General features: G+C 38.2%; 1 protein-coding gene and 2 long non-coding RNA genes across 12 annotated transcripts in view; 2 read left to right on the top strand and 1 right to left on the bottom strand.

Annotated features, from left to right (window-relative positions):
* Nucleotides 1-18,778, top strand: part of LOC147835447 (uncharacterized) — a 479,758-nt gene that overhangs the window by 262,186 nt on the left and 198,794 nt on the right. The window lies entirely within an intron of this gene.
* LOC147842463 (uncharacterized) overlaps nt 1-18,778 on the bottom strand; it is a 758,429-nt gene that overhangs the window by 683,195 nt on the left and 56,456 nt on the right. The window lies entirely within an intron of this gene.
* trpm2 (transient receptor potential cation channel, subfamily M, member 2) overlaps nt 1-18,778 on the top strand; it is a 92,743-nt gene that overhangs the window by 28,664 nt on the left and 45,301 nt on the right. For 8 of the 10 annotated variants that reach the window (XM_087267171.1, XM_087267176.1, XM_087267175.1 and 5 more), the window contains 7 exon segments: nt 1,644-1,844; nt 4,256-4,358; nt 7,201-7,322; nt 10,763-11,104; nt 13,215-13,355; nt 14,141-14,276; nt 15,564-15,709. In XM_087267171.1, coding sequence (XP_087123297.1) covers nt 1,644-1,844; nt 4,256-4,358; nt 7,201-7,322; nt 10,763-11,104; nt 13,215-13,355; nt 14,141-14,276; nt 15,564-15,709 — 1,191 coding nt within the window. 10 annotated transcript variants of the gene reach the window in all.

Genomic DNA, 18,778 nt, shown 5'->3' with positions numbered 1-18,778 from the left:
ATGTAAACACAGACGGTGGACTTGAAAATACAGACGACTAACTATTTTATTGAGCAAAAACTCCCAAGAACTGGCGAGGAGATCTCCTAGCTTGTCACATTCTGCTCTTTTCACAGACACACACACACACACACACACACACACATATTGCCCTCGTCCTCGCGCACGCGTCCACACACACACACAAACACACAAACACACACACACACATATATATATTGCCCTCGTTCTCGCGCACACGTCCACACACACACACACATATATATTGCCCTCGTTCTCGCGCACACGTCCACACACACACACACACACACACACACACACACACACACATATATATTGCCCTCGTTCTCGCGCACACGTCCACACACACACACACACATATTGCCCTCGTCCTCGCGCACGCGTCCACACACACACACACACACACACATATATATTGCCCTCGTTCTCGCGCACACGTCCACACACACACACACACACACATATTGCCCTCGTCCTCGCGCACGCGTCCACACACACACACACACACATATATATATTGCCCTCGTTCTCGCGCACACGTCCACACACACACACACACACACACACACATATATATTGCCCTCGTTCTCGCGCACGCGTCCACACACACACACACAGATGTAACCCTCCACCAGACGACATCACGCCTAAACAAACACACACAAACCTCCTCCGGACGACAACGCCCATGCACGCACACGACAAGTAACAAATCACATCTAAATACATTTGCAAGCTCGAGTAAACGAGGCAACAACTTTAATCGCACGTACTTACACTTGAGAAATGGAGGAAGAAACCGATGCATGTTCTGACATGTCCAGTCTTTACTGATCCTTCCTTTAACAAACAAAGTATTCTTTGTAGCATGTAGTTTCCAGTAGTTTCCAACTGCTTAAAGCTGGGCTTTAAGCCGATTGTGGGTGGGTGTGTGTTTGTGTGTGTGTGTGTGGGTTTCTATGTCAGAGGGCGGGGCCGCAGGTTTCAAATCTCCCGGGTTTGCGCGTGCACGTGAATAACTTGGTTTCGTTCGTATGTCATGGCGAAACACCTAATGACTCGGTATCAAGGTGACTTAATTGAAGCACTATGAGTCGACTCTTTTATAGATGAATCAACCGTTTTAAACCCTGTACACGAACAGATTTAAGCCTTAGCTGGATACTTCACTTCACTTAGAGCTGTGTTACACACTACATTGAGGGGCGTTTTTAAAAACCCATAATATGGGCTCTTTAAGCAATCTGTAAGCATTTGGACCCACAGACGCATAACTTAAATGCACTGTGCTGGACTTTAGAGCAGCTTTTAGTTGGTCAATGGCGCTGTCTATTTCAGTTCCTTAAAATAACAACTCACCAACAATGCGCCTTAACACACCTCCTTTATATACCAGCACACCCATGAATTCATTAAGTGGCTCAAATGGATTTGCTATTTAAACAATGTGGCGCAAAATCTGAAAATTAGGGTTGCGCTGGTCTGAAAATAGTACCATATCGTGCCATACACGTCTTGTGCTTTATTTGTGTGATGTGTATGATAGGGCCCAAACACTTTAAGTAAGAAAAGTATTATGATTCATAGATTTCATTGAGGCTAATATACGCATTTATTGACAGACGATCTATAATTCGATGCTGAACCACACGCCGTGTGTTGTACTGGAGGGCTCTGGGCGTCTGGCGGATGTTATCGCTCATGTGGCCTCTGTGCCCGTGTCAAAGGTCACAATGGCTCTCATCAACCGTCTCCTGAAGAGGTTTTTCATGCAAGAGTACAAAAACTTCACCGAGTTGCAGATCATTGAGTGGACTAAGAAGGTAACAAAAAAATAGACACAACATTTTTAAAGAGATTCAACTGATAGACAAAATTACAATTTAGCAATTGAGGAGCATTTTCTAGACCAGCAAAAATATAGTCTTGTTTTCAAAGTCAAATTTAAGTGAGCTTTTTTTTCTCAAAACAAGAAAAATAATATGGCAATGGAGTAAGTGAAATCATCTTGTTTTTGCTTTAAACTATTTAGCCCATTTGCAGATTATTTTGGTTGTTTTAAGAAAAAAAAAACTCTATCTTCAAATATTTTGAAAACAAGACATTGTTTGTTACTATTGAACTATTGAATAAAGCTAGACTTAATGATTAATAAAGATAAAATATTAATGTGGATTTATGCCTGTGGGTGAAAGAGTAAACAACATCTTGGTGTTCAAATTGGCAAAAGTAATTATACATGCATATAAAGGATATCAAACGCAAGTAAAGTGTCTATATATTGACTGTGTGTAAGCTTTGTGATAATAAAATGTCAGAAGGTCTCTGCAATACTGCTCCATTATCACCATTCAGCTTAGCAGATTTACTTTCTGAATGTAAGAGTAACATTAAAATGAAATGTAATTATTATAATATATATTAGAAAAACAAAAGGGGATCATGCTAAATGTTATTTTATTTAAACTAATGAATAGTTCAATATTTTATTATTATTTATATTTGTTTATTTTTTATTTTAATTTATTTTATTTAATATTTTTACTTATTTATTTTATAAATATAATAAATAGAATTGTATAAATTCTATAGATAAAATATATGTATATAATATAATAATAATATTATATATATATATATATATATATATATATATATATATATATATATATATATATATATATATATATATATATATATATATATATATATATATATATATATATACAGTTAAAGTCAGAATTATTAGCCCCCATAAATTATTAGACCGCTTGTTTATTTATTCCCCAATTTCTGTTTAATGGAGAGCAGATTTTTTCAACACGTTTCTAAACAGAATAATTTTAATAAATCATTTCTAATAACTGATTTATTTTATCTTTACTATGATGACAGTAAATAATATTTACTAGATATTTTTCAAGACACTTCTGTACAGCTTAAAGTGACATTAAAAGGCTTAACTATATTAATTAAGTTAACTAGGCAGGTTAGGGTAATTAGGCAAGTTATTGTAAAACAGTGGTTTGTTCTGTAGATTATTGAGAAAAAATATAGCTTAAAGGGGCTAATAATTTTGTCCCTAAAATGGTTCTTAAAAAAATTAAAACTGCTTTTATTCTGGCCGAAATAAAACAAATCAGACTTTCTCCAAAAGAAAAAGTATATACATACTGTGAAAATGTCCTTGCTTTGTTAAACATCATTTGGAAAATATAAAAAAAAAAAGAAAAAAAATCAAAGGGGGCTAATAATTCTGACTTCAACTGTATATATATAATTTGTAAAATAAAATATTAATATTATAAGTAAAATTTTAAAATACAGTAAATAAATAATTTAGTGTGATCACTTATTGTTTTTTGATGAATAATTTTGTCATTTTTATATTATTATATGTTTATTTTTTATGTATTTATTTAGGCATTTATTGTATTTATATATTTATTTCTTTATATATATATATATATATATATATATATATATATATATATATATATATATATATATATATATATATATATATATATATATATATATATAATTTAAATATTTGTACTTGTTTATTTTAATAATTAAATAAATAAATACAATAAATGAGTAAAAAATTATATATTTATTTATTATATACATATAATAAATTAAAACAATCAATCACTCAATCAATCAATTAATTATTTTAATAAATGTAAAAAATAAACAAATATAAATAATAACAAAAAATGCCAGAATTATTCATCGGTTAAAATAAAAAAATTTAAAACAAGTAACAATAAAAACAGGTAAATTTTTGTATTATTATTATTTATGTTTGTTTATTTATTTATTTTTCAAATTTATTTAGTCATTTTATTTATTTATTTATTTTTTTGCTTATTTATTTTTCATACAAATAAATTAGTAAAAATATATTAAAAAATTAATGAACTAAAAATACAATAAATAAAATAAACAAATATAAATAATAACAAAAATAGCTAGAAATGTTGAAATAAAATATTATATGGTATCATCACTTATTATTTTTTAAGAATAATTCTAGCAGCTTTTTGTTTGTTTATTGTAATTTTTAAATTTATTTTATTTTATTTATATATATATAATCATTTTGGGGGGGGGTTAATAATTTTGTCTACAACTCTATATACTACTATTACTATTACTATTACTATATGTAGTAATGGTGGATAATAAGTGGTGAATTCGCTCAGCATTTATTGTTTCCTCTCTGCAGATTCAGGACATCTTGCGGATGCCTCATTTGCTCACAGTATTCCGCATCGATGAGGATAAAAACTATGACGTGGATGTGGCCATTCTGCAGGCGCTGCTAAAAGGTATTGCTTTTCAGACATGCTCCAATTTCTCCTAATCTGGAAACTGAATTTACAGTAAATGATGGCTAATGTTCTCATTTCCAGGCAGACGGTAATGGGATCGTGCTGTAAATGGGTTGCACTGTATCTAATGCCAGCGCTGTTTGTCTTTAACCGTAATCAAGGTTAAAGAGCCTGTCAGCATTTCTCTTTATGCAGTTTCTGTTGAAGCCGTTTGTTACATTGAAGCCTAATGGTTTCTAAGGAATGAATCATGTAACTGCACTGACCACCAGGGGTTTGTCTCTTTTCCCTGGAAAGTCAGAGAGCTATTTGTGTTCATTTTACAGTGATGCATGGCACACGTCTCCATTGCTAAAGAGAATTGTTGTATTTAATCATGATTAATATTGCAATGCTCAATGCAACTGTTAGATGCTGGTAGCCAATACAGTTTTTCAGTGCTTACAAAAGGAGATAATGGACAGAGTACATGCATTAAAAAGCATCTGGTGAGGATTTGACAAATAATGTGTCCATCCTGTGCAAGATTTGTGAATAATTGATGAGTTTTGTATTAAAGCCATATACAAATAATTGTTTGATTTAATTAAAGCTCAGAATACTTTCATTTATTTACTTCAAAATACTCCCATATGCAGAGGTTGGATAATGAAACTGAAACGCCTAATTTTAGACCACAATAATATAATCTAGGGCCTCATTTTGCGGCCAATACAGCATCATTTGGTCTTGGGGATGACAGATACAAGTCCAGCACAGTGGTCAGAGAGATTTTGAGCCATCCTTCTTGCAGAGTGGTGTTCAGGTCACTATGTGATGCAGGTTTCCTGACTCGCTCCTCCAAAACACCTCAAAATGGCTCAATAATATTTAGATCGGGTGACTGTGCAGGCCATGGGAGATATTCATCTTTACTGTCATGTTCAACATGGGTTCAGTCTGAAAACATAGCCCTGCATTTCTGGAGATCACGAATTATGTAGCCAGAAGTACATATGGCTGCATTTCATCTTTAAAGCGAATGATACGGGTGGTATGAGGCCGTTCCTTTTCGCGCTACCAGCTGACCGATTACTTCCGTATGGACCGCTTTCCTGCTGTTACCAGTTTGTCCAGTGGCTTGCAGTGTATGTTGGTGGACTTGAGATGCAGAGAGGAGTTTATCATGACCAAGGGGTTCGAGTCCGGTTGAGAACGGTTTCAGTAAGTGAGTAAGACAAAAAGTAAAATAAACAGATAAATAACTGGGCGAGAATGTGGTAAAATCTGAAAACATGGTAAAAACCAGGTGGCCGTGAGGGCTTTTCTTTTGCTGAATTGCTTTTGAAAACACTTGCGGTTGGGTTTAGGGAAGTGGGTGGCCGCTGGTCAATTAGTGCTTTTAAAAAAGTAGGAGGGTGGGTCAGTCGATCAGTATGTCAGTCAATCAGTCAGTCGACAGCGGCCTCTAGTGGATTTACGCAAGAACAGCAGGCATGAATGGCACTCGCGAGAGATTTTTGAGATCTGCTAAAGTGTACACAGCGGCCTCTAGTGGATTCATGCAAGAACAGCAGGCATGAATGGCACTCGCGAGAGATATTCGAGATCTGCTAAAGCGTACACAGCGGCCTCTAGTGGATCCACGCAAGAACAGCAGGCATGAATGGCACTCGCGAGAGATATTCGAGATCTGCTAAAGTGTACCAAGCAGCCTCTAGTGAATTAAGTAAGAACAGCAGGCATGAATGGCACTCGCGAGAGATATTTGAGATCTGCTAAAGCATGCACACCGGCCTCTAGTGGATTCACGCAAGAACAGCAGGCATGAATGGCGCTCGCGAGAGATATATAAGATCTGTTAAAGTGTACACATCGGCCTCTAGTGGATCCACGCAAGAACAGCAGGCATGAATGGCACTCGCGAGGGATTTTTGAGATCTGCTAAAGCGTACACAGCGGCCTCTAGTGGATTTACACAAGAACAGCAGGCATGAATGGCACTCGCGAGGGATTTTTGAGATCTGCTAAAGCGTACACAGCGGCCTCTAGTGGATTTACACAAGAACAGCAGGCATGAATGGCACTCGCGAGGGATTTTTGAGATCTGCTAAAGCGTACACAGCGGCCTCTAGTGGATTTACACAAGAACAGCAGGCATGAATGGCACTCGCGAGAATTATTTGAGATCTGCTAAAGCGTACACAGCGGCCTCTAGTAGATTTACACAAGAACAGCAGGCATGAATGGCACTCGCAAGAGATATTTGAGATCTGCTAAATCGTACACAGTAGCCTCTGATGGATTTGTGAAAAGAAAAACTGCAAAAAAAAATCGTACATCCTGGGACGTCTTTAGCGTTCTCCAGAAATGTATATAGGGGTACGTTTTCAGTATGAGCCTGGGTTAGTCATGTTCATCAAAACACTCTGTCACCAGTCTTGCTGTGTGTATTAGAGGAATGTGCAATCAATGAAGATTAGCCACCAGGTCTTATTTGTGTGGATATGTAAAGAGTAATTACCAACCTATGTTACACTGGTTCCCGGTTGCAAATAAAGATTCCCAGAGATCTGCACAGGCTGGTGACAATAATAATAGAATAATAATAATAATACTGAAGCACTGTCATGACGAACTGATGGCTGAGAGGTTTTACAATCAGCAAAACCACATTTTAGATCCTTTACAATGTGCTTCAAATGCTGCTTTGTTCGTTAATGCGTCCCATCATGCACATTTATATCATCGCATGATCTGTTCAAACTGAATCACATCACTGATGCACTTGCTGGAGTTTATTCAGTAAATGTGTTTCAAATGTGTTTCAGATTATTGTCTGTGTGTTGTTGATCTTCAGCCTCCAGAAGTGATGAACATGCAGGTCGGCATTGCTGGGAGAGGCAGCTGGAGCTCGCTGTGGCCTGGAACCGCGTGGACATCGCAGAGAGCGAGATCTTCACCGAGGAGAGCCAGTGGACGGTTTGTAAAAATATTAGTTGAATATTAAAGTCCACTTAAACTAGAAGCTGCGACATTTTTTTTCTGTATTATGAAGCAATTCCTAGAGTAACAGAATATTAAATGAGAAAACACACACACACACACACACACACACATATATATATATATATATATATATATATATATATATATATATATATATATATATACATATATATATATATATATATATATATATATATATATATATATATATATATATACAGTTGAAGTCAGAATTATTAGCCCCCCTTTCAATTTTTTGTCTTTTTTAATTATTTCCTAAATGATGTTTATCAGAGCAAGGAAATTTTCACAGTCTGTCTGATAATTTTTTTTCTTCTTGAGAAAGTCTCATTTGTTTTATTTCGGCTAGAATAAAAGAAGTTTTTAATTTTTTAAAAAACATTTTAGGGACAAAACTATTAGCCCCTTTAAGCTAATTTTTTTTTTCGATAATCTACAGAACAAACCATCGTTATATAAGAACTTGCCTAATTACCTGATCCTGCCTAGTTAACCTAATTAACCCAGTTAAGCCTTTAAATTTCACTTTAAGCTGTATAGAAGTGTCTTGAAAAATATCTAGTCTAATATTATTTACTGTCATCATGACAAAGATAAAATAAATCAGTTAGTAGAAATGAGTTATTAAAACGATTATGTTTTGAAATGTGTTGAAGAAATCTGCTCTGCATTAAACCGAAATCGGAGGAAAAATAAACAAGGGGGCGAATAATTCAAGGGGGCTAATAATTCTGACTTTAACTGTATATATTGTTACGTAGCGGATGCACCTCGCTACGCACATAAGATTATCGATGACCGATATTAAAAGAGGTCAACCGAAGTCCCCGTTACTGCTCCTGTTCCCCAAGCACACACACACAGGCCAAGATGTCAAAAGGGGTAACAGATTTATTAAGCAAATGTATCCGTATCAGAACAAGCTAACAAAAAGGCCAAAACAACAAACAAAACAGGGTACGCTACCTAATATTAAACTTCTTACCTAAACCGAAGATAAAGTTCCGTAAATGAAACACATTTCTACCCTCCATAACTATCCATTAAACATGAGAAAACGGGACAAAAGAAAAAGAGCCTTCCCTTTGATCATTCAGCAGTAAGTAAACATTTAGCCACAGCTAACACTGAATACCGTCCTACTACCATATTTAACAGAGTATCTCACCAGATGACTTTGAAACAGGGTTGTAGACAGGAAATAAACAATCATCCACTGCTAATGCAAGTTACCGTCCTATTACCGTATTTAACAGAGTATCTCATCAGATTACTTTGGAAAAAGGTTTCAGACAGAAAGATATGACTGCCACACAGAGAACTCACACACACACACACACACACACACACACACACACACACACACACACACACACACACACACACACACACACACACACACACACACACACAACAGCGAGGGTAAACAGGAAGAGAACTCGATGAACAGCGCCAACAGCGTGCTTTTATAACTGGTGCCGCCCCTCTCACAGCTGCACCTGATCTCTGCTCATGTGGAGAGATGGAAAGAGACAGATAATAGAGGATACAACACACACAGGAACAATACACACTAGCATTGTCAAAATAATGTTTTTCAGTGTGTAACAATATATATATTAATAAATATTAATGCAATAATATATAATATATATAATATGTATATATATAATATATTTAATATATATATATGTATGTATGTATGTATATATATATATATATATATATATATATATATATATATATTATATATATTATATATTATTGCAGGTACTATCTATATATATATATATATTAGGGATGTAACGGTATCAGAATTTCACGGTACGGTAATACCTCGGTATAAATGGCACGGTACGGTATTTATTGAATAATTTACAAAAAAAAAAAAAACTAATGAAAAGACTCGAAAAAAGTGCCAAAAGCGTTGATTTACCTTAGCACTGAACATATCAATGACATACAAATTAGCCATCTATCTGTAAGTTTCGAAACAGGAACTTCAATTTTTCAATTTTAATAACAAAAAATTATTAAACCATATAAAAAAATAAAGTTTCAATTTAGTATTGTTGAAAACTCATCACATTCAACATTTAATCACTCACTCACTTAGATAGAGATGGGTTTTTTAAGGAAAATTATCATATAAATATAATCCGGTAAAACCTGGGATCTCTGTGCATTTACAATGTCCCCTGCAACAGAAAAAAACCTCTCATTTGGGACTGAGGTTTCTGGGACAGAGAGATATGATCTAGCCAAGGTTGATAGCAGTGGGTAACGCTGTGCATTGTTTTTCCATCACTTGAGAGGACAAACCATGAGTGAGATAGAGGTCTCTTTGCGGTACAAGTCAATGTCTGCATCAATCTAACAAGTGTGCTGTGTTCTGCAGTCCCCATGACTGTTTTTAGTCGTATTCCCCAACTTATATTTCACCACAGTCTGGCAGTGCCTGCATACTGTTTTTATCTTTGTCTGTCACCTTTTCTCCTTTTTCATATCTTTTTAGAAAGAAACCGGAATGCTTCCACATCCGAAATCCGCTTTAGGTTCGATCATTTCCAGCTCTTTTTCTTCCCCGCTACTAGCGACACACTCCATTTCCGCATTACTGGATCTGTAGTGACAACAGACCGCAAAGGATGATGGCCACGCCTAGGCTGATGGGAATTGTAGTTCCCACTACCTCCCGTTCACTTCATTCGCCTAAGCAAACTTTTCTCAGAAATATAGTTTTATTGAGTCATGCGCCTACGGTAATACTGAAAAAAATTACTATTGCAGTATGACGGTATTTACAATATTGTTACATCCCTAATATATATATATTTATATATAGTCACTGGTGGGAGTCGTTCGTTGTGTCCCACCAGTGACTATATACAGACATATTGAATGTGATATTGTGTTTATACAGCAGGGAGGTCTGCAATCTGGAAATCACAGTATTTAACTGTTGCATACAGGCCGTAGCTGAAGAATGTGATCACCCTCCAATGCTATATTTCTTACTGCTCTGACATTCATGGCTATAGGTGCCAGGACGTCTGGAGCCCAAAATCACTGTGAGTGACCACTTGTTTACCAAGAGGTTTAATCGGCCCCTTGTGACGATTCCTTACTGGTCTTCAATCTATATTGCAGGGGGGGTAGAAACCTCACTCCTATTTCTGCAAACCAAACACATAAAAAAACACTTAAAACTCGCTCTAAATTGTACATAATGTGTTTGCAGTCTATATGCTCTGCTCTATAGCAAAACACATATATATGTGTATTATTTTAATAATGTTGGTATATAACAATAATAATGAAGAATGCATATTTGTTTTATTTATTTATTTTTACATGTATTTTATTTAATCTTTTGCCTGTTTTCCTCTCAGTCCAGTGATCTGCATCCAGCCATGTTCTCCGCTCTGGTTGGTGATAAGCCCGAGTTTGTGCGCCTCCTGCTGGAGAACGGTGTGTGTGTGCGTGAGTTTCTGGAGCGTGAGGAGACTCTCTGCGAGCTCTACTCTCATCTGCCCTCCTGCTTCTTCCTTCGCAAATTGGCCAAACGGGTCCAGGGCGGAAAGATGCGGCGCGGGCAGGAGCCACTGCCCGGCAGCAGGAAGGTCTGCCTGAGTCACGTCTCTGAAGAAGTGCGACACCTGCTGGGCAGCTTCACACAACCGCTGTACATTGCTTCTCGATACAAGCCCACTAAAGATGATGTGCGCTTAAAGGCAAGTTATTCTTACCACCTCAATATTCAACACTTGCAATTACAAACCCACAATATCTACCTGTTAATATGGTCATTAAAAATAAATGAATAAGTAATAAAAAATAAATATTGTTCAAACCAAAACTATGCCATTGGTCAGTTATTCATTCATTTTCCTTCAGCTTATTCATTCATTCATTCATTCATTCATTTTCTTGTCGACTTATTTTTTCCGCTTATTAGTCCCTTTATTAATCCGGGGTCGCCACAGCGGAATGAACCGCCAACTTATCCAGCATGTTTTTACACAGCGAATGCCCTTCCAGCCGCAACCCATCTCTGGGAAACATCCATACACACAATCACACACACGCTCATACACTACGGACAATTTAGCCTACCCAATTCACCTGTACCGCATGTCTTTGGACTGTGGGGGAAACCGGAGCACCCGGAGGAAACCCACGCGAACGCAGGAAGAACATGCAAACTCCACACAGAATTGCCAACTGAGCCGAGGCTCGAACCAGCGACCTTCTTGCTGTGAGGTGACAGCACTACCTACTGCGCCACTGCTTCGCCCCTCCTTCGGCTTACGCCTGTTTCACACCGCAAGCGTCAGCGGCGCGTGAGCAGAGCGTGAGCAGCGCGTGTGTTTTCGGCGTCCATGTTAACAGATGAGAGCTTTCATACCGCACGCAGCAGCAGCGCGTCAGAGCGAGGCGTGAGCGTCGCCGAAGCAGCAGTGCAGCGATAGTTTCGGCGCTGGGTCTATTTTTGACGCGCTGCTCACGCTCAATTAAAGTGACAGTGCATTGATAATGACCAAAACACATTGAATGACAGTAAAAACTAGCAATTTTACCCAATAAATGCGTCAATAATGTCAAATGGTTTATATATAGTCAATCAAATGAACTTAAAACGATTAAAAACGGCAACAAACATTTATTTAGGCCCGAACTACAAAACCAAATGTAAAACTATTTTACTATCAGTTTTGCATTAGTTGCACACTAGTGTTGTAGGAGAGGGGAAATGGAATATTTACGGGATTTGTAGTCCATAGCGAAGTGTATTGTGGGTAGTGTAGTTCGACACGCATGCTGGATTATGTGAGCTCGCTGTCTTCTGTGCAGCTGAGCAGAGCAAGAAAGTTTCAATCGGCTTTGTTTTATGTTCACTCGAATTATTCCTACCGGGAGCTGTTTGCTCTGTGAATCTGACAACACGAAAATAAGTAAAAGAATGGCATGCATTAGTTACTTTTGTCCGTCTCATAATCTGCACGAGCATGAATTAACGAGCTGTTATTCTGCCGCTGGACATCACTGAAGCGGAGAAAGGTCGCTGGTTCGAACCTCGGCTCAGTTGGCGTTTCTGTGTGGAGTTTGCATGTTCTCCCTGCATTCGCGTGGGTTTCCTCCGGGTGCTCCGGTTTCCCCCACAGTCCAAAGACATGCGGTACAGGTGAATTGGGTAGGCTAAATTGTCCGTAGTGTATGAGTGTGTGTGTGAATGAGTGTGTGGATGTTTCCCAGAGATGGGTTGCGGCTGGAAGGGCATCCGCTGCGTAAAAACCTGCTAGATAAGTTGGCGGTTCATTCTGCTGTGGCCACCCCGGATAAATAAAGGGACTAAGCAGACAAGAAAATGAATGAATGAATGAATGAATTTGTCTTTTGTTGTGTTTTTTCTATTTAAATATTTCTATATAAATGAAACTTTAGTATTCATATTAACTTCAACATGATGCTAAATATTGTCCATTTTTAATGTTGCCTTAAAACATTTCATTTTTTTATTTCTGTTCTAAAAATGTTTTTTTTACTCTTATTTACTCTCTTTTTATTTGTATTATATTATTATTGCATATATTAAAAGGTCCCTAATTTTAAATGTCTCATATTGATCCAAAAGTTTACACTTAAAAATTAAAATATGATCTTTTCCACTTAAAATATACAAAAAAAATTTTTTATTGAATTATAAATAATTGATTTAATAAAAAATGTTATTTGTTAACAGTAATAATAATTGTTTTTATTAGGCTATCTGTGAATGCTTTGTGTGAAGTCAGATGTGTTGCAGTCAGTGTGTTTTTGTGTTTGTGTGTGTGTGTCTCTCAGGTGCCGTCTAAAGGTGCTCTGGATCTTCCATGTTCGGGTGAGGAATGGAGCGCAGACACAGTTTGGGATCCTGGACGGGATCTGTTCCTCTGGGCTGTAGTGCAGAATAACAGAGAGCTGGCGGAGATCGGTTGGGAGCAGGTACAGGACAGCAGATATTTCTACACAATGCAAATTCATTACAATATACATCTATTGTTTTTAAAATCAAAATTTTATTTTTTTTTATATAAAATTATATATTTTTTATATTTATATATATATATATATATATATATGTATGTATTTTTTGTAAACAATAAATAATAATAAATAGATAAATTGTTTAATAAACTATTTTAACTAAATTCTCAAAATGTATATTAAAAAAAATTTACACTCACTGGCCACTTTATTAGGAACACCTTACTAGTACCGAGTTGGACCCACTTTTGCCTTCAGAACTGCCTTAATCTTTCATGGCATATATTCAACAAGATACTGTAAATATTCCTCAGATTTTGCTCCATATTGACATGATAGCATCACACAGTTGCTGCTAATTTGTCGGCTGCACATCCATGATGCGAAACTCCCATTTCACCACATCCCAAAGGTGCTCTATTGGATTGAGTTCTGGGGACTGTGGAGGCCATTTGAGTACAGTAAACTCATTGTCATGTTTAAGAAACCAGTCTGAGAGGATTCACGCTTTATGACATGGTGCGTTATCCTGCTGGAAGTAGCCATCGGAAGATGAGTACACTGTGGTCATAAAGGGATGAACATGGTCAGCAACAATACTGACAACAATACTAGCTACTTTACACCCCACTCTTCATTTTTTAGTTTAGATTACTTCCAACATTGAATAAGAAAATGCACATTTCAAAGAACTCCATGGGACTTTTAATTACCATCAGTGTAATGTGTGTGTGTGTTTGCAGTGCAGAGACTGTATCGCTGCTGCTCTGGCCGCCAGTAAGATCTTGAGGAAGCTAGCGCAGGAGAGCGGAGAGGATGACAGTGAAGAGGCTACAGAGATGCTGGAGCTCGCCAACCACTACGAGAAACAGGCCATCGGTACCCCATCACCCTTTACTCTCTGACCCCTGACCCCATTACCTCTGACCTTTGACATCTGATCCTGTGACCTCTGACCCTATGACTTCTGACGCAGTGCCCTTTCATTCTTACCTCATTACCTCTTACCTTTGACCTCTGACCCTATGACTTATGACGCAGTGCCCTTTTATTCTTACCTTTGACCTCTGACCCTATGACTTCTGACGCAGTGCCCTTTCATTCTTACCTCTTACCTTTGACCTCTGACCCTATGACTTCTGGCGCAGTGCCCTTTTATTCTTACCTTTGACCTCTGACCCTATGACTTCTGACGCAGTGCCCTTTCATTCTTACCTCATTACCTCTTACCTTTGACCTCTGACCCTATGACTTATGACGCAGTGCCCTTTCATTCTTACCTCTTTACATCTTACCTTTGACCTCTGACCCTATGACTTTTGACGCAGTGGCCTTTTATTCTTACCTTTGACCTCTGACCCTATGACTTCTGACGCAGTGCCCTTTTATTCTTACCTCTTACCTTTGACCTTTGACCTCTGACCCTATGACTTCTGACGCAGTGCCCTTTCATTCTTACTTCTTTACCTTTTACCTTTGACCTCTGACCCTATGACTTCTGGCGCAGTGCCCTTTTATTCTTACCTTTGACCCCTGACCCTATGACTTCTGACGCAGTGCCCTTTTATTCTTACCTCTTGCTTTTGACCTCTGACCCTATGACTTCTGACGCAGTGTCCTTTTATTCTTACCTCTTGCTTTTGACCTCTGACCCTATGACTTCTGACACAGTGCCCTTTTATTCTTACCTCTTATCTTTGACTTCTGACCCTATGATTTGTAACACTGTACTCTTTTTCTCTGTGACCTCTGACCTTGTTACCTCTTAACTTTTACATCAAACACTGTGCTTACCTATAACCTCTGACCTTTTCACCATTTTGAACTCCTACCTCTAACCCTACACCATCTGACCCTATGACTTCTGGTGTTGTCCTTTTTAACTCAGTGACCTCTGAACCTGTCACCTTTCACCCTGTACTCGCTTCCTTGTGACATCCGACCTTGTACTCGCTTCCCTGTGACCTCTGACCTTTTTGCCCTTTTAACTCTAACCTTGACTTTTGGCCTTTTAACTCTGACCTTGTACCCAATGACTTCTGACACTGCATCCTTTTACCCTGGGCCCCCTGTGCACTTGTAAACTTAGACCCTTTTGCTTACTTAACTCTTACCTTTAACCCATTACCCTTTAATCTATGATCTCTGACCCTGTGACCTGTGCAGGTGTGTTCAGCGAGTGCCACAGCTGGGACGCGCAGCGGGCGCAGAAGCTGCTCATCCGCATCTCTCCATCATGGGGCAGAAGCACATGCCTGTGGCTCGCTCTGGAGGCTCACGATAAAAGCTTCATCGCTCACTCCGGAGTTCAGGTGAGTGAACGGTAAACAGACGGGATGCTCTGCTGTCAGATGCTAACAGTCTAATCTGATTCAATGATCTATGCTAAGCTAAGCTAAAAACTAAGCTAAATGATAGTGTGATTTGCTTAAAAAAAGGTAAAGCTCAAGAGTTTATCTCTAGAGGAGCTGTGAAATTACTTTTTCATTTTCCAAAAAAAGTGAAGTGCTCCTTTAAGTATTGCCTTTAGACTATAATTCAATTTTTGCTTATATTTAAGAAAGAAACTCAAATTTAGGTTTTCGACCATATTGACAGGTCTAATGTGTTAAGGCTGATTTACTTCTGCCTCAAATGCATGTGTATGCTACGGCCCCCTACGTGTAGACACATAGCCCTCGCTGTGGCCGTCGGCGTTGCTGACGTGCACCTCTCAAAAAATGTAACTACACGTCACATCGACATGTAGCTCAAGCTCTGTGATTGGTCGGCTTGGTAGCGCTGATGAGTGTGGGCGGGACCGAGGTCCGCACAAGTCCGTTGAAGCAACTGTTTACAAGTGTGGAGTCCCGTGAAGGAGCTCCGGATGGAAAGTTTTATTTTGTGTTTACCTTGTGATTAAAGTTGTTGCACGTCCGCCGGTTCCTGCCTCAAAGTAAGCTAGTTTGAGCCACTTGAACATTAAGGAAGCGTTCAGAAAAAACAAAACACAAAACTCGACACAGAGGAACATAAACACCTCACTGCCAACTAGCGTTTCGGAAGTGTTAATGCAGACTAACAGAAGCAGCGTGTAAAAGTATGAATGCACAGCTATGCGCGTTGCATGAGCCGTGGGTCACGCCGATCACTTGACGCAGATGTATAAACCAGGCTTTAGTGTGTGTGTGTTTTGTGCTGGATCACCTTTATTTAATTACCCTAATTAAATAAAGATAAACCAGGATCCTCTCTTGGCTATATTTCTTAGCTAGAGTTTAGTTAAAGGATCTTTATAATGATTGGTAAACAAACAAATTAGCATTTATACTTTACTACACAGGGTAACTTGATGGATTTCTGAAAATGAAGTCAATGCCCACTCCAGTGAAGAAAATCAATAAAATAAACTTTTATTTATAAAGTAAAATCAAGTGAAAAAGTCGAATAAACAAAGATACAAATAACAAAAAGAAAATCCTTTATTTTATCCTCCGTTGAGAATAAAGGGCCTACGACATTCAGTATATGGAAGTTAGAGGGCCCTATCATACACCCAGTGCAATGAGGCGCAGGGGCGCCTGCAGGATTTCATTCCAAGGTACGCACAAATCCAGCACCGCCCACCCCGTTCCGATGGCTGTTATTTCAGTAATCAAACATAAAATAACGAATGCATCAGGTAAAAAGAAACAAACAATTTTTTATAATTTAGCAAAATTCTGCTCTTTTATCTTTGCATTTTTATTATTTCATTTTTGTTTGTTTTAATATTTTATTATCTTCATTATTAAAGCCATAGACAAAATCCTGCTTGACATTTTAGAAAATATTTTGCGTAGCTACCCAGTATGTATTAAAGATCACTGAGAAAAAGAAAAAAAAAACACACAGAAACATGTAACATGCCCCCTTAAATGTCTAAATTATATTTAACTGAATTGTAATTTTTTTTTTTAAATTTTTTGAGTAAAAACTATACCGACATCCATATTTATTTTATTTATTCATTAATTTGACCTGTTTATTTTATATAATTTAACTCACACAACAGTTATAATTTAACTCACACAACAGTACCTTGGACAGCTACAGTGCCACTAAAGCTTTCAAACACAACCCCAATAAAGTAATAAAAGATTAGACTTTCACCGGTGACGGCCGACATCTCAACATACCTTAACCGTCCTTCGGGTGGTATAGCCGGCATTAAATCACAAAACAAGACATCTGGCTTGTCTGAAGTGCAGTTATTTCCTCGTTGTTCAAAGAGGCTGCAAGTTCGTGTTTCATGGATATAGTATGTAGCTATAGGATTGTGAACATCAGTAATGTTAAGCGTGTCTTAATTCGATGCACAGCAGAAAAAAAGTCTTTCAGCAGTGCATGTAGCTGTTGGTTAAGTTCTCTCCCGGAGTCCTCAGTGGAAAAACAACCGAAACCATACCCAAGTGTTCTCAGAACGATTTATGAACGATTTATGGAACTCGTGCTATCTAGCCATGCAGCCACCTGTCCACTCGATCCCATTCCCTCTCATCTCTTGCAAGCCATCTCTCCTGCAGTCATACCAACACTGACTCACATAATTAACACATCTCTTGACTCTGGTTTATTCCCCACTTCATTTAAGCAGGCTAGGGTAACCCCACTGCTAAAGAAACCCAACCTAGACCATACGCTACTTGAAAACTACAGACCAGTATCCCTGCTTCCATTCATGGCCAAGATTCTGGAGAAAGTAGTGTTCAATCAAATCAAGTTCTGGACTTTCTTACTCTACGATCTCATGGACAACAAGCAATCCGGCTTTAAGAAAGGCCACTCAACTGAGACTGCCCTGCTCTCGGTCGTGGAGGATCTCAGACTGGCTAAAGCAGACTCTAAATCATCAGTCCTCATTTTGCTGGACTTGTCAGCTGCTTTTGACACTGTCAACCACCAGATCCTGCTATCTACGCTCGAGTCACTGGGTGTTGCGGGCACTGTTATACAATGGTTCAGATCTTACCTCACTGACAGGTCATTCAGGGTGTCTTGGAGGGGAGAGGTGTCCAACCTACAGCATCTAAACACTGGGGTACCTCAAGGCTCTGTTCTTGGGCCAATTCTCTTCTCCATCTACACATCATCTCTAGGACCAGTCATCCAGAGACATGGATTCTCCTACCACTGCTACGCTGATGATACCCAGCTATACCTCTCTTTTCATCCTGATGATCCCTCGGTTCCAGCTCGTATCTCAGCCTGCCTGTTGGATATTTCACACTGGATGAAAGATCATCATCTTCAGCTGAACCTCGCAAAAAGGGAAATGCTTGTAGTTTCTGCCAACTCGACTCTACACCATAACTTTTCAATCCAGATGGATGGGGCAACCATTACTGCATCCAAAATGGTGA

The sequence above is a fragment of the Danio rerio genome, chromosome 9 (genome assembly GCF_052040795.2).
Source record: "Danio rerio strain M-AB ecotype USA chromosome 9, GRCz13ab, whole genome shotgun sequence".
Lineage (NCBI taxonomy): Eukaryota > Metazoa > Chordata > Actinopteri > Cypriniformes > Danionidae > Danio > Danio rerio.
This window is presented reverse-complemented; position numbering and strand designations above follow the sequence as displayed.